At 41.9% G+C, this 25,263-nt stretch overlaps 1 protein-coding gene across 1 annotated transcript in view; it reads right to left on the bottom strand.

Moving 5' to 3' along the window:
- Ptchd4 (patched domain containing 4) overlaps window positions 1-25,263 on the bottom strand; it is a 169,233-nt gene that overhangs the window by 91,237 nt on the left and 52,733 nt on the right. The window contains exon 2 of the mRNA XM_004624088.3: window positions 22,651-23,131. Within this exon, the coding sequence (XP_004624145.1) occupies window positions 22,651-23,131 (481 nt within the window). The remainder of the gene's footprint in view (window positions 1-22,650; window positions 23,132-25,263) is intronic.

The raw sequence follows: 25,263 nt of genomic DNA, 5'->3' as shown, positions 1-25,263 counted from the left end.
TCAATTTCAAAAGTGAAGGTTTAGTTCTTGGTGGTTTATATATTTAGTTTTTTAATGCTCAGACAAACATTCAGGGAACAACTTAAAAGCATGACATTAAAATAGCTTTGAAGGGAGCTTTCCTTTCTGTTTAGGAAGGCACAGTTGGTATTTCAAGATTTGAAGGGCAAATAACTAAGATTTCCAAGTTTAGCTCTTTCCCCCCCAACTGCGTGACAAAACTCAGTCTCTGTGTATGATAAGATAACGTACTGTAAAAGGCCTGAAGTTATTTTAGCCTTGAAAAGAATGAAGATAATAAATTGCTAATAAACTCAGCCAAATATGCTAACAGTTTAAGTCATGTGAAGTTTAAATTTAAAAACTCGGAATTTTGTGGGCCTACATTCTGACGTTAAAAATTAGTGAAACAAGATAATTAATTTTTCGTACATAAAATATTATAAAGTGTCAAGCATTAATCAATAAATGAAATAATATTTAATCCAATTCCTATGTAAATTCATGACAGTATTGTATATATGATATTTAAGCAGAAAAGACTTATTTCCTTACCCTGGTTATACAGTATATTTAAATGTAAATGAAGGCTTCAAATAAACAGCAACAGCTATCATCAGTATCTTAAAACAGGTTTCGTTTAGCAATATTCCTATAACAAATATATTTACAAATCCACACTTAGAGTTGATTGCATAAAATACACAAAACTACAAAGATTCTCTACTTTTTCATGCATCCAATTAAATCTCAATACAACAGTTTAAGCATGATTGCATTACAATCTTTTTTAAATAAAAAAGCCTCTATTTTATATAAAGATTCAGTTCAGATTAATAATTTTTTTGGAGGTACTGGGGATTGAACTCAGGACCTTGCCCTTGCCAGGCAAGCACTTAAGCCACTGAGCTATCTCCCTAGCCCCTAATAAGTATTTGAGGAATATTTAAAGTAGCTATATGAGTACCGCTTCAGAAGGTATTTATCGATGATTATGCATCAGAAAGCAAAATAAGTATTAATAAATTATAACTTAATTTTGATGCACAAGTAATTTTTCATAATTCCACCCACTATTTAAAATAAAATAGATATGCAGTAATAGGTATTGCAAAGATAGGGAAAACACTTAGGTAATTCATGTCAAGATTTTACCTGAGCTCTGAAGACAAAAAATTTCCTATTTTCTCTTGGGATTTTCAGTATGACATTCCTATGAAAGTCAAGTGAACTCAGCGCTCTGTAGTAAGATGCATAAGACAGGGATCTGCGTGTACTCGCCCATTCGATCACGTTTGCACGCACTTGTGAGAGCTGATCCTGATTCATCTCACGTTGCGCATCTAGCTACGTGCTTCCTTGGGACTATTCTGAGAAGCTACCTCCCGAGTCTTGCCTTCCTGTGCATAGCTCCATGCTTAACACTCCGTGAGCTGATCCAGGGGAACAAAAATTATGGAGCAGATAAGATTCCAGGAATGGAAATTGGACTGAATCCAGTACGCAAAGCAATGTAAAAAAAAAAAAAGGGATATATGGCAGAGAGGATGCTTTCTGTGCCGCAAGAGATTACTGGGAAAATGACCACAAAGCACAAAATAGAAAAAAAGCCTACAAACGTTACAGGGGCAGATGTTAAGGCATAGATGGATTTTTTGTGAAGTAACTAGCTAGACTGGGCTGATATTTTCAGATGGTAATAAAATGATTTACAGTAACAAAGCACATGTGTAGACAACACAAAACTGTGTAAAAGCCATTTCGCATTATTACTTGGAAATAATAAAAGAAGTAGTGGAAGAACAATTTATGATGTAAACATCCTTATTTAATTTTCCCCTTTTAGAAGAAATCCTTCATTTAGTGAAAGGTGAACTAGTTTTAATTAAATAAAACCCACGCTGATTCAATTGCTATTCATGTTTTATATCCGGATTCACATGGTTTTTTAATGACTGTGCCCTATTTTTCACCGTTCATTTTAGAAGAAAAGAAGACTATCATTTAAGAATTCTTTGAAGCATTATCCCCACAGCAGTGCCTGGTGAGAAAATCTTGCAGTGATGCTGTTGTACTGGGGTGAGGGCTTTTAAAAAATTTTGTTCATTTCGAACTACTTAGTTTTCAGTATTTAAACTATTTTTCATGAATACCAGAGCAATCTTGCATCATGATAAATTTCAATCTATATTGAGCTGAGCAATTGCATACGTTAAGTGTACCTCATAGCATCTTTAGTAACGTACTATAATGCCAATACAACATAACATACACACAAATGACTTCCCCTTTTATGAGTTCAGAAGTCTACTGTGTTCATTCTTTCATAGTGGACCATCCTCACACTCCAGGCGCTATTGTTTTTCCTACTTTTACTTGGCCCTAACTCACTCTGCAAAGCCTGTTGCTTTTCCTACCTTTTCTTTCTTTCTTTTTTTTTTTTACCTTTTCATAAAATATGGCTACCATTTTTTTAAAAATGAGATGAGAAAAATATTCAAGGTTTGAGAGCATCTGGTAGATGGCATGAACTTTGCTTATAAGAATTTATTTTTTAATTTTAACTTTCTTTTATTTTGAAGAGTGAAAAACAAGAGCAAGCAAAACAAAAACAGAGACAGAAACAGGGCTACACAGAGCAATATGTACATTACAGATTTTCAAAACAAAAATAGCTGATTAATGATTGATATATTATCTATTTTTAACATCAAATCTTTTGCTCAGATTATCAGATATAGTTGTACAAGATGGAATATATGATTGAACATTACCACGTGCTTTCAAGATAGAAATTTAATTAACCTAAATAATTAGCTACTTGGGAAGATATGGAAAGACAATATGCTTAGGAAGGAGATCTTAGATGGAGCGGGTGCTCTTTCCTGTCTATGATATCAGTTATTAAAATTCACTATGTTTCACTGTCTTAATTTATAATAGCTATTCTTATATATTAGATAATTGGGGCCTTTCAAGGGTCAATATATTTCAGCTATCATTAGAACTCCTTTGTCAGTTATTTACTCGGGATCTCTGACCACAAAATCTGGCGTGGAGAACCATCTGCTACAGTGTTGCATTCATACAAGCAAATGGCCAAGCAATGGCCGTGACTCATCCACGTGGCTGCACTGACAAAGGTTCTACAATCTGAGGTGCAAGATCTCAAGATAAATCCTGAGAGGATTTCACTGACCTTCTCAGACCCAAAAGCTACAACTCTTGTTGCATAGGTCCTGCTTTACCTTGGTCTTAACCATCCAACAGAAAAGCATAAAAACAAAGGATAAGAAGTAAAGCCATGCTGTTATGTTGAGCTGTGGGGGACTCAGGTCAACAATTTCTGACATAGCCAGTGAAGCGGAAGACCCAATGCTATTATGGGCTACTGGACTCTTTTAGAATATTTTGCTGAGTTTACACACCTATAATATTTAAATGATGGAACTGAACAAAAAAAGGGGATACAGATGAATGTCCATTTTGTGTCTGTGTATTCAAAGTGGTTAGGATAGATAGATAGTTACATTCTGTTAATGAATAGAGTGATTTGTTCTAATGGTGTTTGTGAATAGGATCTCAAGTCCGCATCTTGTACAGCAATTAACCACTAAGAAGAATGTATGCAGTGTGTTAATTGTTGAAAGTGTCCCACCGATTTGATTTGAAACTGTCTCATTGATATTGTTTATCAATAAAATTGTGGCAAAAATATTTACTTTAAAGAAAAAGGAAATGTAAATGCTTTCTGCAGTGTACACACTCTCCAGTGTGCAAATGTCCCCATGCCCTGCTGTCCTCTAAGAGTCCACTGGCTGCTTGCACCAGTATCAGCCGTGTTAGTACCAGCGGCCCACCCTCTGGGCCATTTCACTTCAGAGCCTCCTAATATGGAAATGAATAGGAGCTGCTCTTACCTGTCTTCACCTGCTTTACAAGAAATGCTTTGAGAAATGATCTGCTGTCATCAAACCATCGAACCTATCGGGGCCATATGATGTTTTCCATTAGTATGTTCTTTTCAAACTCCAACCTGGGATGCTACAAATAATCACCCTTTTGAACTACACGCTGTAAGAGCCACTGTAGAAATTTTCTGCTTTTGTTCCTAATGTCCCTTAAGTTGTAAGAGAGGATCACCAAGGTCTTAGTCCACTGACGTACGGATTGGTACCATCTCAACCTTATAGACATGAAAGTCACTGCATGGGAATAGCCCTGTTTAGCACCAGCCCGCCTACGTGACATTGTAACGTTGTACCATAAATCCATTCTCCATTGTGTCTTGTGTTTCGAAGCATTTCATTGGTACATTCAGATCCAAGTTTTCATAGTGGCAGAGATGATACCAGCACAATGAAAGAAGTTCGCAACTGGCCTACAGCAAAAGCTATCTTGAAAATCAGAGATTTTGTATTCGAGTATTATATACTAGACAGCAACTAAAGATGATGAAAAATTATCAGTATGAAATTAGGTGAGGACTAAGTTGTGTTAGAAGCAATTGCTCTTACTTTAAGCAGAGAAAACATTAAATCTGAGATTAAAATAGTAGTGGTTTGTAAGCAAGGCTTAGATCCATATCTAGTCACTTATGGGGTCATCTGAGCTGTTTTTGACTCTTGATGTTACAAGATTTTATTATTTGCATCAGCCTGTTACCTCAGAATAGGAAGCATGCTGGTGAGAACTGAACACAAGACACGTGTTCAATTTTATCATCTGGAAATCACGAAAGACATGCAAATATAGTGGAGAACACAAAGGCCAAATTCTTGGGGGACACTAAATCTGGGGACACTATTTACAACTTCACACCCAGCAACTATATTTTGTTCCCTGAGTGGGGTTGGTAGTACCGTACCACTGGGCTTCAAGTCCGCCACCTTAAGGGATGACACAGTGCACACACTCGGTACCTGGACTACCGAAGGTAAGAAGTTTTGCTATGACACCTTTTCTCCATGAACTGGCAGCTCAAAGTCATGGCTTTGGAATACGGTACATCACAGTTGGTCTCCACCCTCACCCCAGTCACAGAGTTCCCCAGCAAGGCTTGTCTGTATGCTGAGCAAAATAGGAAAAGAAAGGCTGGAAAGAGAAAAAAAATATTTAGAGATTTATAGATTTTTTTGTGTGAGCACTTCTGCACTAGATAAAACCTTAAATTGTGAGCTAGATTTCAGATGTTTTACAAAAAGTAGTGCCTTTAGGTTAGAGAGAGACCCAAATACAGAATCCATGGAAGAGAAAAATACTATACTGTGAATCTGGAATATATAGACATTTTTTTCAAGAATAAGGATTACCACTCACTGATGGAACTCCGGGTACATGAGGAAGTAAAGGGGGCTTCCACACACAGGACAGGCAGAAACAGAGCCTCGGGGACCTCAGGGGACAGAATAACTACATAAAGCTTAGGAAACTGCTTGCATGTGAGAGAATATGTTCTAGCCTTGAAAGTGTCTGCAGATAGTAGGGGAAAGATGTAAGATTCACAAAAGGCCTCAAGAAAGTTTGTAGAAGACTTGACTAATAAAGTTAAATTTTTAATGGGTATGTTTGTGATAGTGGAGGAATAATAAGAGAGAACATCACCCAATTATTCTATGAAACTGAAGAAATGGAAGGCAGCACAGAGACTTAGGGGAAATTCAGAAAGAAGTGCAAGAGAGAGGAGAAGTTGTGATAATGTTTGGAATCCAAGAAGGAAGGGAAAAATAAGATAGAAATACTATCTGACTAGATGGAGCAACTAATTTTAAACATTTGTAAAATGCAATAATCCAAGAACACAGGTGCAGCAGTGGATCTTCACTGGTATTATGCAAAGTCCTCTAATACAAAAAGGAGCACCATTCACTAGGCATACCATAGTGAAAATGTAAAAATCTGGAGAGGAAGAAAAATCTTAAAGTGGTAAAAGGAAGAAGATAATGGAATAAAAACAATAGAGAATTATGTTCAATGTAATCAAAGAATTCTCTACTCAGAAAAAACACAACTTTCAAGTTTAAGGGCAGAAAAGTTTCAGTAAAAGAAACAAACAAAAAAACTATGGGAAGAGTAGTTTACCAACAGCAAAACATTCATAAAGGAACTACACAGTGGCCTCTGGAGAAAAAGCGACCCCAGATGAGAGATCTAAGATCCAAAAGGAAGTGATAGGAGAGGTAAATAAGTGTGTGGGTAAGGATGGTGCTCTCTACTAAGGCTAAAGATGACTAGAATTAAGGTGCCAGATAACAGCATGTAAGTAAGGAGGAGTCTAAATGGAGTTCAATAATTTGACAAGTATTTTTATATAAGAGAAAGTGAAAGAAGTAATTCTTGATTTTGGTCAATTAAATATTTTCACTGTAATTTTTAAAAATATATTTGGTACAGTCTCACTCTGCACCCCAGACCCGTAGTTACGATCCTCCTGTTCTCAGCCTCCCCAGTGCTGGGATTACAGGCATGCACCACCACATCCAGTCTCAGTGGTCAGCTCAGCATGCCTGAGGGCTGGGCCAGAGTGGCATGTGGTGCCAGGGATTGAACTCTGGTCCTTGTGCTTGCCTAAGTAGGAGCTTAGTCTACTGAGCTATCTCACTTGCCCATTCACTGTAATTTGTAAAGCAGTTTCAAAACCAAAATTTTAATCCTGAAACTTATAAAAGGAAAAGATGAAATTAAAGACATATTCATTGAATACATTTAATACAAAAGATGTACAGAGAGAAGGGGAGAGAGGGGGGAGAGAGAGAGAGACAGAGAAAGACACACAGAGAGACAGAGACAGAGAGACAGACAGAGAGAGAGAGAAGAGGAAGAGCCTCACTAAAGTCAGCATGTCTTGGTTTTGAGACAATGGAATGCAGAAAAACAAGCTGCTAGATTTAAACCCAAAGACATTGGAAATTATGTTGAAAGAGTTAAATTCTTCAACAAAGAGGTAAAAATCATTGGCTTAGAAAAACTTGTTCCATGTTCAGCTGTAAAATTAAGTCATGTGAAAAATCTAAGAAAACAGGTTCATCTTGAAAGAATAGCAAGTGTACTTAGTAGCTGCAAACAAAACATTCTGATGAAGGGACTTTAAAATAAAACCTTTTGGGCAGATAGTGGGTTTATATTGATAAACTATTTCATCAAGAAGATATTACTGACTCCCACACACAAAGCATGCACAGAGGAACATACAAGGAGTGACCATATATAGGGTGAGTGTTTAAATAAAAATATTTATTACAGTAAAATATATTGCCATATTAATCTCCCTTAATATAATGCCCCCTACTTTGAACACACCCAACTGATCATTCTTCGCACTTTGTGAAGCAGGTCTGGAAGTCCTCTGTCGTGAGTGTGATAAAAAAAAATGCAGCGAGTTCAGCTAGTGGGAGCCAACAGCAAAGCAGTACCCTAAAAATGTCACAGTGCATCCTCGAGGGCCTCAATCACTGAATCTGCCACTGTGTGACTTTGGGCTCTTCCGCCAAGTCAAAATGACCATGAAAAGTGAAAATTTGGAGTCCATTAAGGATGTCAGGGCAGCCAGGCCAGCCCAGCTCAAGACCCTCAGGAAAGAGGACTTCCTGAAATGCTGCAGAAAGTAGCAAGCATGATGGGATAGGGCTCTTAGAAGGGAGCAGATGTGTTTCGAGAGGGATCGATGGTAATATGTCTCTCATTATAATAATATTTAAATGCAAACATTCACAACATTTTTGACCACACTGTACAGGGAGTAACAGAGGCAGGGAGTAACAGAGGAAAAGTAACAGCTGATTAGTAGGAAATTCAGGATCTTGGTGAGCACAAAACAAGGGGTTGGGGTTAGAAGAACTGCTGCAGCAGCTCACGAGGCTGCTGAAGGCTGCAGTGTTCTGCTCCTCCATCTGAGAAGTATTCACACATGTGCTGACAGGAAACTGTAAGTAAAAATAGCACGCACAGAGGTTCTATAAATTTTCTACATGTATGAGGAGTCTTCATTTACCATGAAATGGCAATTGGCAAATGCAGGCTCCAAGATGGTATTTATGAAGAGTGACTTCATTTTTGGCTTATAGTTCCATGTATCTATCTGTCTAGAGATGGATTCAAGAAACACACGTAAAAATTATGTCATCTCTTGTCTCCAGTGGTCGTATGTTTGTTTGAATGTTGTGCTATCATGAATGTGGGCTGGATTTGAAATAAGAGAGAAAACTACAACAACTGCTATCCAGGAATAGAAATTAGGTTCCTAGAAAAAGAGAGGTCGTGAGAAGGAAGTGTGTCAACCTTGGACATTGAAAATGCGCAGCTTTGTGGGGGGCACGGCCGAGACACTCGGTGAGAAGGAAATACTTGGAAAGCAGTGAGGCTGGAGGGACAGCAGGGTGAGGGGGCAGCACATCAGCTAGAAGTTTGTGGCATGTGTGTGCCAGGAATGGGTGCCAATGCTATTTTTAGCTGCAAAGCACAGGGAGTGTGGCACAAAACAAGGACAGGCAGCTTCTTTTATGTATAATTGGGAAGTCTGACTGAAAGGCAACAATTTTATGTCAAATTCCTTTTAGCTTAAACTAGGTAAGAGGAAGAAAATAGCCATGATGACCTAAAAGTGACTGTGGGGCAATGGAATCCTCCAATGAGATGATTTTCAAGTTCTTGCCTCACCCAGAAGGTGGTCTCCATTAATACTCATCTCAGCTTCTTCCAGGGTGATGTGGACCTTAACACAAAACTGGCCTCGGAAGGGTGATACAAGGGGGGTGTGTTGGGGACACATATTGGCCAAACTCAAGAGAAAGCCAGAAGACAAGAGTGACTTAGAAATACAGGTGATAGGAGGCAGCCCTCCAGAGTGAAGGGGAGAGAAGGTTCTAGGGGCGAAAATGTACGTACTTAGAGTTTCCAGCACAGGTCCTGGGCTAGGGAGACAAGGTGCAGGCCCACCATGCATAGTGAGAAACAACAGAGAAGTCCTCCCCTCTGTCAGTCCAAAAATAATTCTAAATTGCTCTGCTCATTATTCAGGTCCTGAGGATACAAAAATAGTAAATCCCGATTCTTTAATAGAGGCTTTGCAACCCTGCCTGACAGAGGACAATAGGCATGTAAACGGGGTCAACCAAAAAGGAAATGTATCAGTCATTCACGAGTTGGGATGTCATTAAAAAGACGACATTCAACAGAGGACACTTCAGCTTTGGAAATGAGGATAAAGGGGATGTTCAAGGGGACTTCAAGAGAAAGGAGCATTTTGCGACAGGAACCAGTTTTGTGTATCTGAGCACAGATCACTTTTATTTTGGTCGGAACACAGAGCGGAAGAGACTGGTATTTGGAAATCCCTAGAGGTGACGGGGCGAGGGACATATGGATCAGCCTTTCACTCTAGTGAACCAATGTAAAGCAGAGGATGCTGGGCTGGGTTGTCACTGCGTGTTGGTGATGACATTTGGGTAGGGTGAGAGCAGTGTGGGAAACTCATACTTAAAGTGTGCTACTGCTTTAGAGGCTTCACTTTTCAGGATCAGATGAAGAAGAATTAGAATGGGGGAAGGGATACAAGGCTGAAATAGGGGCCAGGGAGATGGCTCAGTAGAATAAGCACTTCCAGGGCCTGAGTTCAATCCCCGGTTCTGCCAAAAAAAAAAAAAAAAAAAAAAAGGCTGAAATAAATGGCACATACTCAAAGAGTGATACCTCACAAAGCTCAGGAGGAACAGCTGTAAAGAACCTCAAACATTTGGAAATCTTGAAAACATGACCAGTTGAGGAAAAAACTCATTGGATTAGAAGGCATGAGAGCATCTCCAGGTCCCAATAGAAACACTACTGGCTTAGTTTATTTACTCGTCTAGGCAGTGGTGCTAACTGATCTTGGAGAAAGTTGATCCACTAGAGGAGGGGCCTCCACACAACGGTGCCTGGAGAGGACATCGGCCACCTCCAGGGCACAGAACTTCCCAGGGAAGAATGGCACCAAGCCTGGGAGGCCAGGTGGAGTCCTGTCAGCATGCTCTCCAGGCAACAGGAGGTTCACGATCACTTTGCCTTCACTTGTGCTCATCCCAAGCCTTCTTAGTAATACCTGGTTGACTTTTATGTCTTGAGCATGTGAAGCCAAATTAGAGGGCCCATGTGCACCACTTGGTGGAGAGGTTCCCAGATCTCTCATCTAGGTTAATATAGGGCATCGACTTTTGCCACTGTGCCTTTAGAATACTATTTCTCAACCTGTGAGCCAGATCTGCTAAATCTGGACTGTGATGAGGGAGCAGGTAGTTCTGTAATTGAATCAAGCCCTCAATGTCTTTAACCCTTTGAATTAGCTGAACCTGTTTACTGGGGAGAAAGTGAAGTTTCATGTAAAAATGACACCTCTAGAGTACTTCAAACACTGTCGAGAGGAAGTATGTAGATATAATAGTTGACTGAAGAATAGCCACCCGGCTCTAGGAGGCACTTCTAGTTCATCACATACCTAGTCTGTACCTCCTATTCTGTTTTCAAAGAGGCATAGAAAACAGTGGAGGAGTGGTGGCGTTTTGACTTTTGAATATCCACGCTAAGTTTTATGCACACTAAATCTTTATGGGAAATTGTCATGTAAAAAGGTCAGGGAGAGTCTATGGCCAGAAACTGGGGGAATAGTAGCGCTTCTACCTCAGGACTCGAGGGCTGCTGCACACCCCCGAAGGACCCCAAGGCTGTCTGGGAGCAGTTCAAGGCACCTGAGAGGAAGTGAAGAAACATAGGCTGTGAACCTGGTTAACAGCAGCCTTGGAAATAGGGCTCTGGTGACTTGCCGTCCTCATGTAATGAAACAGTGGTCCTACTTGCTTCTTCGTGAGTAAGGAGTCAACTTTCATGATACAGTGGCCACTTGAATACTTTTAAGTACACAAGGGAGCATCCAAGAGAAGATACACCTCTTAAAATCTTGTATTTGAAAAATCTCCAAATTTTCCCTCATCCCCTAAATTACTTTCAGATGCTTTTTTGAAAAGCCACTATTCTGAAGTTTCTGAGAGCATGTGCAATTTCATATTCTGACTTATATCCACTGCTTAAAAACACTTTGCTGTGTACTACTAAAAAGTAAGCAATTATTTCATGATAATTAGGCTGTAATTAAAATTATTTGAGAAAGAGATATTTCATGACTATTAAATCATTCAACACATCAATTATTATTATCAAAATTGCATTCCAAAACCCACAAGTGATCTACTTTTCAGGCATCTCTTGTTTAGAGCTCCTTTTGAGATGGTTTCTAGTTTGGAGTTGATGAAGACAGTCATTTAATTTGTGCCTCCTCCACACACTTGCTTTTTCTTTTGGTAAAAAGCAGTCTGACCCAACATTATACCCAATTATTTCTGGTAAAATTACATCCTTTTATTTCCTGCCCTGGTTCCAGTTCACTAATATGGCTCTTCTGAACTTGTATCTTTTCTTATGTTTTCTCAAAAACTATTGGTAGATATTTTTAGCTAATATTGTACTAACTTATACTGCTGAACATAGTATTTAATTTAGGATGCTATAGTTTAAATGGAAACAATCACTGGAAATCTCACTGGTGTGGATGGACAAATTGATGGTGGATTCGTTTCCCTGCCTCTGTAGTACTCAATTCCGATTTACCATCTGATTCAAGATGTAAACCCAAAGATAGCGTTCATTGAATGGCACGAGGTATATTTACACATCCTTCCTTTTTAAAAGTCTAAGCTGACATATCAACTACTCTTGAGATAAACATGATCACCAAAATAAATCCATATGCTTCTCACTCCGAGTAAAATCGTGTTATGTAACAGCAGTTGCTCTCATTCCCAGACTCCATTCAGCCCTTAAGGATGCTCATTACCAGTCAAATATGTGTGAAATAGAGGGAGATTCCATAGTTAATTCAGAAGCTTAGGGAGTCATGGATTAATTATCACTAATGTTGGGGAGTGCTGCACTAAGAAAAGGACATACTAGGCAATGCTATCACAAGCGCTTGACATGGAACTCAACGTCTTATTCATTATGCCAAGTTCCCTTCCTTTTCTACTTCCTTCAAAAACTAGTAAGGCAATGCCTTAACTCATTCAAAAGCTCTGACTCTGGAAGTCCATGTCAAAGCTACAAAGGAACTCAGATCACTAGAAAGAAATAAAAACAAGAAATAAATAGGGGATATTAGAACATCTCAGAGAAAAACAACAAAAGATAGAACTTCGCTTGCTTTAAGAACTTTATCGGATATGAAAACTATGGTGCACTCATGTCTAATAAATGCTTATTCCTAGGCCATTGAGACAATTGCAGAGATACCAGGAGACCATAGTCTAGTCCACAATTAGCTAACAACTTGCCAAGATTTTGTGTAGCATAAATTTGAAATATATGATGAAATGGTTAAAGAATAAAGACAGAAGAGATGGCATGGCACAGTCAGTCCAACTTCTGCCTCCAATGGACAAGTGAGGAACAGGAAGCCCAGTTATCGGGAAGCTCAGAGGCAGAACCTGGTTGGACTCTGTGACTTCTGGCTCCAGCCCTTAAGCACAGAGACATTTTCCCACTGTCAGCCAGCATCTCCCAGAGGAGCTAATTGCTTACTATGCAAAGCAGCGTGACTGCAATTAACATGGATGAGAAATAGCTTCAACAAAACACTCTTCTTGCTGTAATAAGGTCCTCTTCCTTCCCCTAGCAATGGAGTTATTTTGGGAAGGATTTGGATGCATTTAATGACCCTAAGTAATACAGGCCCCATGGCAACATCAACTCACTGGGAAATTTTCCAGTACTATAACACAATCATTTAAAAACTTTAGCCAGTCAAGTCGTAGAGATTCCACCATGGTCAAAGCATTGTGCTGGCTCATTGCTAGAGAAAGAAAAGTGCATAAGAAACATAACTTTATTCTTCTGTCCCTGGCAGTGCAGCCCTTCCTTAACTCTGCTTCAAGAAGGGTGGGGGGTAATTACCAGTTCTTACAGTTTGTGTCTAGTTGTCCCCCCAGAAAGTCTCATGTAAGTTATGGGGCAGACGCGGCTGCTGAAGGAGCAACGAGGAGGTTGAGGGGTGGGCCGGAGGACCAGGGTGGGGCCCAAGGGGCAGGGCCAGAGAGGTATGAACCTTTAAACTGGCTAGCCTGTGCTTTCAGAGAGATGTGGAGGGGGTCGTCCTGGACAGGGCAGTGCCCCAGCCTCTCCTCCAGGGTCTTGAAACCTGCAGTAACTGTAAGCTAAATAAACCTTTCCTTCCTCATTTTGAGTGTCAGGTATTTGTCCCAGCAATGAGAGAAGAGTAACTGAAACATAATTTGGTACTGGAAGAGTGGGGCCATTGCTATGGTTGTGTCTGACAACGTGGATTGCAAGCTTTTGGGAATGGCTTATGGGAAAAGATAGGAAAGACTCAGAGATGTCACCTATAAGAGAAGCGCTGGATCAGCTTCGGCTGTTCTGTAGAGGAGACTCTGGTCAGAGCTCAGACCGGAAGACTGATAGAAAGCCAACCTATAAAGATCAGGCTGGGGAGATTTCTACTGGGAAAAAGGACTGAATTGGTTGTTGGACTCCAGATCATTTGTGTTCTGGCTTGGCAGAACATTTCTCTGAATTTTGCTCGTGTCCAGAGACTTTGCCTGAGACAGATTAAACATGGAGGACTGATCAATCTTTCAAAGGAAATCTCAAAGCAGTCAAATATTGGGGCGGTGGCATGGCTGTTGTTGGGGGCTTTTAGTCAGATTTATGTTGAGCATCAAGTGCAGAGTCCAGCAGGATGATATAAAATGTTGTGAGTCTGGTCTTAAAGGAAGCTCCAATAAAACTGGGGAATTCCTACCCTTATCTTGAGTGTTGGGTATTTGTCGGAGCAATGAGAGAAGAGTAACTGAAATTCCAGGGCTTCTGAGGATTTCCTGAGCTGCTTTCCTTGTCAATAAATCCCCACCTGAGTCCATTACATACTTAAGAAATCAGTCCACAGAAATTTCTAGACAGAGTTTTTAAAAAGCCACACTGGCTGTGGCCCATGTTAGACCATCCTGATTTCCCATTTCCCATCCTGATCTACTGTATAACTGTCTATTAAAGTGAGACACTGATACCTAACTGTGTGCAACATCACATGATGCCTCCCATCCCTGTCTATTCTCTTCTCTTTTTCTTATATAAATATTGGCTATTACATGTTATATCAACTCAGTCATTCTCTAACAGGTCAGAACTCTCTTGAGACACATTAAGAGACTGTGTATTCATTAATTACACATGAAATTATGAGGGTTTACTCTATACAGGGACTGTTTTAAGCACTGGAAGCAGCAGTGAAGGCAACAGTAAATGGGCATTCCTGTGGGGTTTGTGTTATATTGAGGGGAGGCATATAAGGGACAAGTTGAGAAAGAAACTGTGTCTTAGACAATCATGAGCTCTCAGGAGAAACCCAAAGCAGGGAGGAAGAAAGCCAGTGCCAGTAAAGCACCTGGGGGTTTGAGAAGTTGGCCATGGATTTTTGTACTGCCCAGGTGACATGAATCAAGATCTGAGGAGGGAAGACGCAAGTCAGCGAGTGGTGGACCTGAGGTTGGGACGGTGGTCCTTGGAGGTCACTGGAACTCTGTCTCCTCCTTTGGTTTAGAGGGGAAAATTCTTAATGGGGCCTTTATTGTGACCATCATACATCTCTCCTGCAAGAGCAGAAGGCTTCTGAGACCCAGACCTTTGCTTGGGATTCTCATTCCTGTACAATTCTGCATGTTTTTACATCCCTCCAACCTCCTAAACCAGCATTCTCCTGAAGTCGGTCTGTTACCACCAAGATTCCCTGCCTCTAAAATCTCTCTCCAAGTATTATCTTAACCTTATTGCTCCAAGGCAAATTTGCTGTTTCTTGCATAGGTTCTGCCTGAGTCCTCTCTCACAGAGGCCCTATTATCCTCCCACCTGTCCCGTACTACAGACCTGAGAGTGTTCCAGTTGTTGTGCCCTAGCCTCACAAGGGTCACAGATATTGTTTCTTTATCCTTTACATTTTGAAGCTTTATCACATACTATGCAAGTCACTCCCCTTCCTCTGCATGCAGGTATGGACACCAAGGCCAGCTTCTTCCATTTTCTCAAGATTTAACATGCAATTCACTGTCTCTGCGGGTCACCACAACACTCACTATTTTTGATGATTCCAAATCCTATAGGGAAAAATCCATTATGATGCCTCTTACACTTTTGAAATTCAAACATTCTCAAACCTTCCACTTGTGACCCATACCATATGATCAAACTGTTGTCATCCTGACTAGAGCAGTCACTTCTCACCCTTTATCTGGGGCCCATCTAGACTCTGCCTCATCTTTTCATCTCACTCACTGTACAGCTACATCTCCAGAGATGGAGCCACATCTCCAGAGATGACCAGGCTGGTGGTGCCTTTCCATATGGCCCCCTGCAGTGCAACCCTGCCCTGCTCCTATCACGAGGTGGAACCCTGTTGTCCACTCCTGGAGCATGGGCTGGTGTTAGTGACTGGGTCCTGGACACATAATACAGCTGCTCATTGCTACGGGATGCTGTTTCTGAGCCAGCCAGGAAGCGTCTGCTCTACTCTCTTCTTGTGAAGCCCAGTGTCACTGTGTAAACCACCTGAATTCTCTGTGACCACCATGCCTGAGCAGCCACATGAGCTACTGTGGTCTACAGTGGAAACTGACTGCTGCAGATCCCAGCCTTGGCGCCAGTCATGGGAGCTAGGAAGCCATGGTAGACTCAATTGCTGTAGATCACAGTGTCTAGCCCCAGAAATCAAGTCACCCTTGGCCACCACAGAGTCTGAGACCCCAGACATCATAGAGGGTAGACGTAGAAGTGAGAAGAGCCGATGCTACGAGCCTTTCTCAGTTGCTATGGGCAGAATCCATGTGCACAGTGAATTGGCCACTTGGCACTAAAGTTTTGTGACGTTCCATCTATATCATAAATGACTAGAATAGCTGCTGACCTAAAACAATCCCAAGCCCCACCAAGAATCATGCTTGGCATTTCTACAACGGTGATGATGGGGATAAACTTATCATCTCATTTATTATTTTGTTTTATTCATGTTGAATGGACCCTCAATGCTCATAATAATACCCCCTCCTCTCTTAAATGTTCTACCTCCCCTTTCTCTTCACTGTTGACTGTGTGACTAGTGATGGCTAGTAGAATGCAGTGACCCTTGTAGGTCAAGATAGTTACCAGTAGATGTGTGTCCGCTAACCATGCTGTCTTCTATTTGACACAAGAGCAGACTCAAAGGAGGCATAGATGGGAGACAGAACCTGTGTGTGTGTGGGGGTCTGCATCTCTCCCTGGAGAGAGCTATGCCAGAGAGCATCCATCCTCTCCTGTCCCACACGGACTGCGGGGTGAACAAGAAATGCATCACTGTCATGTTAATTAGATTTACATCATTAATTGTTGCTTCAGAATACTCTCGCTGGCCCTGACTGGTACAGTCTCCATGATCTATTACTACAGCCATTCTTTCCATGTATTGTAAACTCTCAATTTTATCCAGTTTTTTCCCAATTAAATTTATCTCAATGCCTACTCAACTCCTCCAGCCAGCTATTTGTAGCTGGAGATTAAAAAAAATAGCAACCTCTCTCACTGATTTATTTTTTTTTAAACTCATGAACACAGACTTCAAGTGGATCATTCGTGCTTTCTGGCTATTCTCGATTTTCTTGTCTAATACAGCCTCGGATTTCCAAGTGACTCTTTCCTACTTCTTTCATTCTCCCCAAACTAACACTCCTTCCCCGAGTTTATTATCAGATGTTGACTGCTTCGTGTGCTGCTGGCAAAGCTGGAGCCACAGCAGTTGCCACAGGCCACACGCCCCCACGCACCAATCTGTCCCCATCTGTCCATAGCCTGCGCCTTTCCTTCCCTTACGGCAGGTGAATCATCTGCGCTTATGTAAGGCCAACCACCTCTCTGGTTCTCTAACACCTCCCTCTACTCCATCCTGTCGCTTCTGCCATGTTCCCCTCTCTGCTTTACTATAAAATTTCTCCTCTCCTGTACATTTCCATCACCCTGCAAGCATATTATCTATGCCTTTTTAATGTCATATTCCTTGTAGAAATTATCTTTATGCCCTCCTTCCTCTCCTATGAGCTCTACTGAACCTCTTTCAGTGACCCTCGTGCCCTCCACTTTCCCCTAAGCATCTCTTGTGAAGTCACCATTGACCTTATTTTGCTAAATCAAATGGCCACTTAACAGTTCTCATCGGAGACAATTTATTAGCAGCCTTTGGGACAATTGATCTGCTCCTCTGTGAACCAGCTGGGTTTACTGCAGGGACATTAGCCTCTTTCAGTTCACAGGCTCACTGGTTGCCTGATTCTTCTTGGTGTTATTTTCTAAATCATTCTTATCTCCCCACCTCCGGAGTGCTGGACTGCTCCAGGCCTCAAATCGCAGACCTCAACTTTCCTTCTGTATTAATCTTACTGTTTGATCTGGTGAGATTCCATGCCTCTCCATCTCAGCTCTGCTAGCGTGAATCCCAGATTTCTACCTCTGGCTCTGACTTGTAGATTGTCCCTCTGAACTTGATCTTTGTACCATCTTATTTATCTCACCTACATTTCCATATTTTGATGCCAAACAGGTACCTCTAAGTTAGCAGACACAAAGCCGGACTTCTGGATTTCCTCTGCATGCCCTGTCTGTTACAGGAACCGGCAGCTGAGCTCCTGCTCACCACATCCACGCAGGCCTTCAGGGATCCTGTCAGGTCTGTTTCCAGATGCACATCCTGAGTCCAATCCCTTTCTCCCACTTTTGCTGTCCCCATGCTATGTTATGCCACTTTGGGGCACAATGTGCAATAATTTCTTTTGTTGTATTTTGTTAGTGCCTATTAATATTACATGATGTTGGAGCTTATTTTAGAAAGTTCATAGGTGGCGTTAACTGATCTTAGCCAATTCTCCCTTCTCTTTTTCTTTCCCCTCTACTTTTCCCTGTCCTTGTCTCCAGAAGTCTACCTCCTGGTTTTACATCCTTTCTCCTTTATTTTAATTACTTTTAAATTTAACTTGTTGATTTTTCACATATAAGAATATATGCAATATTTAACTTTCCTAGTCTGGCTAACTTGACTTAACCTGATGGTTTCTACTTCCTCCATTTCTCTGAGAACATGAGTTCTTTCTTAGGGTTGATACTCCACTGTGCACCTATACCACTTTTTCTTTATCCACCCATGTGTCAATGGACATGTGCAGCAATGATTTCTTAAGCAGTTACCTCTGTAAAATAGCCTTTGCTCATTGTAGGCTAATTTACATAATATTACCCAAAATGCCTTTAAAATAGAAATCAGAGCACACCTTCGTGTCTCCCAAGGCTTCTGATAATACCAGTGCATCCAGAAGGACACCAGAAGTCCTCACCTCTTGCAGCCCACGTGCCCGGCCCCATTCTACTTCCAACTGTCAGGCAGCTGCCCACTGCACTCCAGCCCTGTTATCTTCCTAGTCTTCCTTAGTTTCCCCAGAGAGCTCCACCTCACAGTCTGTGTACGACCTATGACCAGAGATAGCCCTTCTTCGGATTGCTACACGGATCCTCTTTCCCTTCATCTAGCTCTCTGCTTCAACTTTATGTTCCAGAAAGGCTCATTTTTGTTATGGTCACCTGTGACAGCCTGTCCTGCTTTCTTCTTAAGCTTCCTATCACCTATTACCAACAGAACCTAATTTTATTCTATTTATGGTTTAACATCTTATTCCTCCATTTCCTTCATCCCACACTGTAAGCATCCATGAGGCTAACAGCTTGATTAGTGTGGGCGAGAACCTAGAATTCCTCAAACACAGTTGGGCTTTAATAAATATGTGAATCAACTAAAATATAGATGACCATAAGGATGTAGGTGGAGAAGGTTACACCATTGTGTCTGGGATTTCCGAGATCACCAGCTAAGCCAGTCACCTGTGCGTGTCCGGAGTGAGACTCACATTGTGTGTATGCAAGCTGAGAATGGAATGAGGAAAGCCAGAGGGGGCCATGGGTCCCACTGAGCTGGCAGCTGCCTACAAAAAACCAGCGTAGGGCAGTCTCAGCCAGCTCGGGCTCTGTGTGGACCATTAGGCCAAGTTCCTTCCTGCAGACAGAGAGAGGGAGCACAACCCTAAGAGCAAATGAGGTGAGAATAAAAAGGCTGGCAATGAGCTATAAGTGAAATTAGTAGCATTCTCCATAAAAAAAAAAAGGCTGCTGGGCTGGAGCTGAAAGATTTCAAGCAATTGGACATTTTTATTCTAATTCTAGATTTATCTCTGAAGTAATTTTCTAGAGAGACTGTGTGCACCTGGAGTCATCTTCATTTCTAAACCCAAACCTAGAATACATCATTTGATATGTATAAATTTACCTTTGGGAAAACAAGGACAAAGTCTAAAAACTGGCCCTGGCATTAAACAAGGAGGCTCTTCATTCACAGTATATGTGTCTGTGAAAGAGCATTAACATATTAATTGGATGAGTGGCCAGAGAAGAGGCCAGGTAGTGAGTGGGGAGAGCTGGCAGGGCCTGGGGCAAATCGGCCTTGCTGCTTCATCAGTTTGTGCTGATGAAGTTGAGGAGACTGTCTGGGCATGTCACATAGCACACGTTCATGCCCTCAGAGACATCTTCCTAGGAAGGTAGGACAGAGACAGGTCTGCCAAATGAGCCCCCTGTCCATCCAGCTGACTTCAGGTAGCTCGCCGCTATGCAAATGGTGACTGACCAAAGGACTGGTCCTGAGCAGCGTCATGGATGTGACACCTGCAGACAGACAGGGCAGACACATACTTTTCAAGCTCAGCCTGTTTGTGGTTTCGGTCACATTGTGTCTCCCACCTTCACTGACCTTGTGCATCTGAGGCTCCGAGGGCAAGGCTGTGATTTTCTCTAATGTCTGTCTTTCTCAGAGGAGAAGGCAACAAGGGGGTTTAGAACTTGGAGGTTTGAGGCTATATAAACTCTAAACTAAATATTTTTAATCAAGAAGTGATTCTACTGATTCAAATTCTGACTCAGTAAAGCAAGGAAATGAATAATATTCAAAATCGCAATGTCACCATGAGCAGTCCAAATTCTTTGCTTTATATATGCAGACCTGGGCCAAGGGACTATGCCCAACTACCCAGCACAACGCAAAGTCGTCAGGAAAACTGGGTGCAAAGGCAAGCATTCTCATCCTGGGAGAGCTCCTTCCACCTCACCTTTTCTCAGACTCCCGATCTTAACTAGTGGAGCCACTTTATAGACAAAACAAAGCACAAGGAAACAAATTCCCTGTGGTTAGAACAAAAATCTTAAGGATGTTTCACTGCGATGATTTCAAAGCGTAGCAGAGACCCTTCCTTTCAGAACTGCAGGCACACGGAAGAGTAGCCACTACCCAAGACTCCTCAAGTCTGCCCTGCGCTGGCCATGGTTGATTATAGGTTTTAAAGGGCAGTGGGGGCTGGGGATATAGCTCAGTGGTATAGTGCTTGCCTGCCAAGCACAAGGTCCTGGGCTCGATTACTGGCACCAAAATAAATAAATAAATAAATAAATAAATAAATAAATAAAATAAAGGGCAGTGGGAGAGGAGCAATGTGTGCTGCAGGGTCAGGGATTTCTCCTCACTGTTGGTGTTCAGCATTCTGGTTCTTTGTTTATGGAATAAGAACACAGCTGTGACCTTGTGGAGACAGTGTATCAAGCCAGAGGGTTAGAGTAGGGCTTCTTCTAACTTGTACAGAATACATAACTCTAACTTTCTCCAAAAGTCTCCCCATTACTTCCTTAGTTTTAGAGAAAGCCCTACTGTGCTGCAGGGGGGTCAGTCTGTGAACTTTGAGAAGCCACGCTTCCTTTGCCGTCACACTGCAATCCTGACCATCTCAGGTCCTGAGACTGAATCTGCAAAACCGTAACGAGTATAGATGGCTCATGTCCAGTCTTCCATCAGTGGAAACAAAATATGCCCATGCAGTTCTTTGGGAAAAAGGAGGCACTTATTACAGACAAGGTAAATCTGCACTGAGAGGTGATATGCCAGGCCTGGAAGGTTGTAGCTTCGGACCAAGAGATATGCTTGCTCCCCAATGAATTCACTGCACTTGACAACTAGACTAACATGACTAAGGACTCATTGATGCTTACTAGTTACTATGTGATAAGAGCATCCATTTGGTTCCATTGCATTTTAAAAATAACTATTTTAAGACTAAGATTATTTTCTCCATATTAGATACAAGGACAAAATGAAATTTAAGAAGATAAACTAACTTTGTGTGTGTGTGTGTGTGTGTGTGTGTGTGTGTGTGTGTGTGTGTATTCCTGGGGACTGAGCCCACAAAGTGCTGAGCTACATCCCAGCCCTTTTTAATTTTTGAGATAGGGTCTTGCTAAGCTGCCCTTCAGGCGTTCAGCTTGTGATCCTCCTGCCTCACACAGGAGACATCTGGAATTTCGAGCGTATGCTACTTCACCCAGCTGAGATAAATTAACTTAATAATTGGGCCACAGAGCAGTTGGGCTCCCGGATAAAGATGTCGACCCCAGCATCCATGTGATAAACCCCCTTTAAGAATTCATTCACAAAAGTATTTGAGAAGGCAATAAAAAAAAAAAAAAAGAGGGGGAAGGGGGCTGGGTGGCTTAGGCTGTTCTGACCACATGCTGACATTTTTTCATTTAATAATCAAACCTGATTTATAACTAATATGCAGCTGAAGAGTCAGAGCAATTACGAAGACTCTCTTGCGCATGTCAGCTCAGCACCAGACGCTACGTCCTAAGTCACCAACAGGCAGCATGGCAAACCATGGAACACCTGTGTCACCGCCGATGTCACCACAATCTCCGCAGTGTCCTTGCCGTGCCCTCACTCATTTCTGTCCTCAGAGTTTATCTTCTGTTTCACACTAACACACATGCACACAGAGACTCATACGCAGCCTTTGTGATTCTTGGGAGGTCATTTATGTATGGCGGGGAGAAAATGCCCAATAGTGGATCATTTTGACTGAGGATGCCCACAAAACTGCTTTTGTTTTAGGTGAATAAAATTAGAGGTCACAGCTCAGAGGCAGCAGGGAGATTTCATCTGACATAGAAGGAAGGAAATGGAGGGCAATCTGTACAAAGACTTTGAAATGAAACCCTCACCGGTTACTTGGGAAGCATCAGGATTGTTAAGAACAGTCAAGGGTTCTCAGAATTGTCTTTCTGTGACAATCCTTCTTCACTACCACCAGTGAGGATGCCCATAAACATGAGAACTAAATTAAATTTGAAATAGTTCTTGTATCTCCTTCCTTCTGTCTCCCAGAGTCCCTGGCCTTCCATTGCTTTGAGGAAACTGAGTAAAGGATTCCAATGTTATACAAATTTTAAAAAATATTTGGCAGCACTCAATTGAAGGGTAAGATGGTGTGGCCTTTCTGTAATTCCTGGAAAGGCACAATAGGATGACACAAACATGACCCCAAGAAACATTTCATATCACCCCACAGACACACCAGTGCAAACATATAATCTCCACCTAAGAAGTCAAGAAATGTACTACCTTGCCCCCAAATGGCAAGAATCCGATTACCACAAGGAATCGATAGTTACCCATGGCAAAGAATGGGATTCCCAGCAGGGTGGAGTTGTACTTCCCGTCCGTGATGAAGAAGATCCCTGCCGCCGTGACGAGGGAGATGCACACGGTGAGCACCCCCAGCAGGCCCAGGAAGGGCTTGCTGCGCAGACAGTCCTTCATGGAGCTGGAGAGCGTGGCTGTGGTGAGGATCAGCACGAGGCTCACCAGCACCTTGCTTCTGGCTAGGATGCTGGTCTTCTGGAAGTCTCTCCAGAGGCTGAAGGAAGCGAGCGGGTAGAGCTGGAGGTCCTGGTGCTCCTCTTGGAGCTTTCTCACCAGCTTACAGAACTCATTCTCCCACTTCTCCCCTATGAGGTCTTGGGTGGCAGAGCCGTAGGTCTGGAGGTAGTAGGTGATCTGAATGGCTCTGGCGGACTTGACCCGCTGGTCCTTGCTGTTGGGCACTTCCACTACCCCGCCCAGCTGATGTCCAATAAAACTGTTCCTCCCATCCTTGAAAACATGAAAAGAGGAGAATGAAGTTACCAGAAGAATGCACATCCCCGGGATCAACTTCTTACTCTAAATAAAGGAGCACAAAGGAGGCAAAGATGGGCGCCAGAAACTCAGACCTGATGTGGGTGGAGAGGCTAATCAGGGGTTTACTATAGATTCAATGTGGCAGAGTGACGTGGGACACCATGTGTGATAATCTGGGTGAGGAAAGATGCAAAGAGCATCACGGAACTACAGGGGACTCACCCCATGCATAGCTAAATGCTCACAAGCACTATCTTGTGTTCCCCACACATCCTCATCGTGGCCATTTCCTTCGGTAACAATCTATTATGACTCCCTAACATGGGTCAAGCTGATGATGCAGTTTTGACCAGAAATGAAGAATGGTATGACCTAGCACTTCAAAGACTAAAATAATTAAGCCATTATTTTTTTAATAAATGCGTAAAGCTTTCTGGGACCCATGCACCCCTACACCAACATCCATACAGACCCAAACATGAGTATCCTTCCTTCCTTTGTATGTGGTGATAGAACAGTGTAGAACAGTACAAGGATAGTGTGTCTTTTATCCATTTACTTATATTAAAATCCTTCCTAAATATACATGAGTTGATCAAACTATGAGGTGAAATTTTTAATTAAAAAATGTATCCCATTAAAAGACGCATCACCATTAATTCTCCTCAAAACCTTCTTCCTCACTTACAACACACGTAACCTATCATTCTTGCCACTTTCTGAAGCAGTCCTGGAAGTCAGTCCTCTTTCATGAGAGTCTTTAAGATGTGTGCCTAAAAATATGGCAAATATTGCTACCAAGTGCCATTGAATGGATGGCTAAGCCTGTGTGCAACAAAGGTTTTTATTTTATTTTAGGTACTGGGGATTGAACTCAGGACCTTGCACTTGCCAGGCAGGCACTTATGCCACTAAGCCATCACCATGGCAATGGAAAGATAAGCTTGTAAAAACACCACAGTGTGTCGTCATCTGTTTTATTCATTGTGCAACTTCTGGCTCTTCCTTAAAATCAGAAGGACCATGGAAAGTCAATATTTTGATCAATTTAGAACACCAAGGCAACTGTGGTAGTACAACTAAAAACATGAAGGAAAGAAGACTTCTAGAACTGCTTCAAAAAGGGCCAAGAACAATGGGATACTTGTGTTTGAAATGAGGGGACTGATGGACTATGTCTTTTGCTGTAATTTAAAAAAATTGACCATTCACCATATTTCTCAAATTTACCATGTAGCATGAGCGCTAGTTGACTGATTGCTGTCTTCTTGTCAACACCTGCCTCAGATGCAGGTTGACATCTCCCTACATGACAATGACAGGGCTCCCAAGAGACTGCTGACATATTTTTGGATGTGGTTGCTAAAAGCCATCTCAACTCCAGTGTGTGACACGAGGTAGGCAAGTGTGCAAGAAGGGGAGCCCAACAAGAGAAGCAGCCCCCCTCCAGTGAGGCACCCCAGGGTGTACGTAGTAACAGACCCAGGCTCAGGGCAACAGCCTATGCCTAGTATGCCTCAAGACTCAGAAAGATGCTCTGACAACTGTCACCAAATTTCAACCAATTTGGAAATTTAAATTTTGCCACCATTGTCCTGTACTTCAGTAGCAGTGGCAGTGGTTGTCAGAATATTGTGTCCAGGAGCAAGATGTAAGATGAATGATAAGTCTGAAAATTCAGGTGGTGAGTAGGAAGCAGACACATAAATTTATGTTCCAAGTAGACTGCATGTGAGCTGAATTAGGCATAGTATTCACCTCACACGTTTCTCAACAATAAGAGCCAGGGTGGGAAGCTACAGCTCTTTCTGGACAGAGCTGTGAACAAGGATAATGAACCCATATCCAAGGGAATTCGTTGGGACCATCAGGCGCCTGGTGAATGCAGAAAGTGATTGTGGGCTTGCTTCATCTAGACACCTGGGTCTGGAGTATTTATGTTTGCATTCTTCAACTTCACTGAAGCATCCTAATATTGGAGAGTGGGTTGCAAATACAGAACAATTTAAAGTTTACTGAGAGTGCAAAGGCTGTTAGTAGAATCAAGACTTGCAAAACAACAAAAAAGAAATCCTCACTTCTCCCTTGATGTTAGATAACTGTAG

This window comes from Octodon degus, unplaced genomic scaffold, assembly GCF_000260255.1.
Source record: "Octodon degus isolate 3935 unplaced genomic scaffold, OctDeg1.0 scaffold00005, whole genome shotgun sequence".
In the NCBI taxonomy this organism is placed as follows: Eukaryota; Metazoa; Chordata; class Mammalia; order Rodentia; family Octodontidae; genus Octodon; species Octodon degus.
The sequence above is the reverse complement of the archived record's forward strand: the minus strand, read 5'-3'. Positions and strand labels throughout refer to the sequence as shown.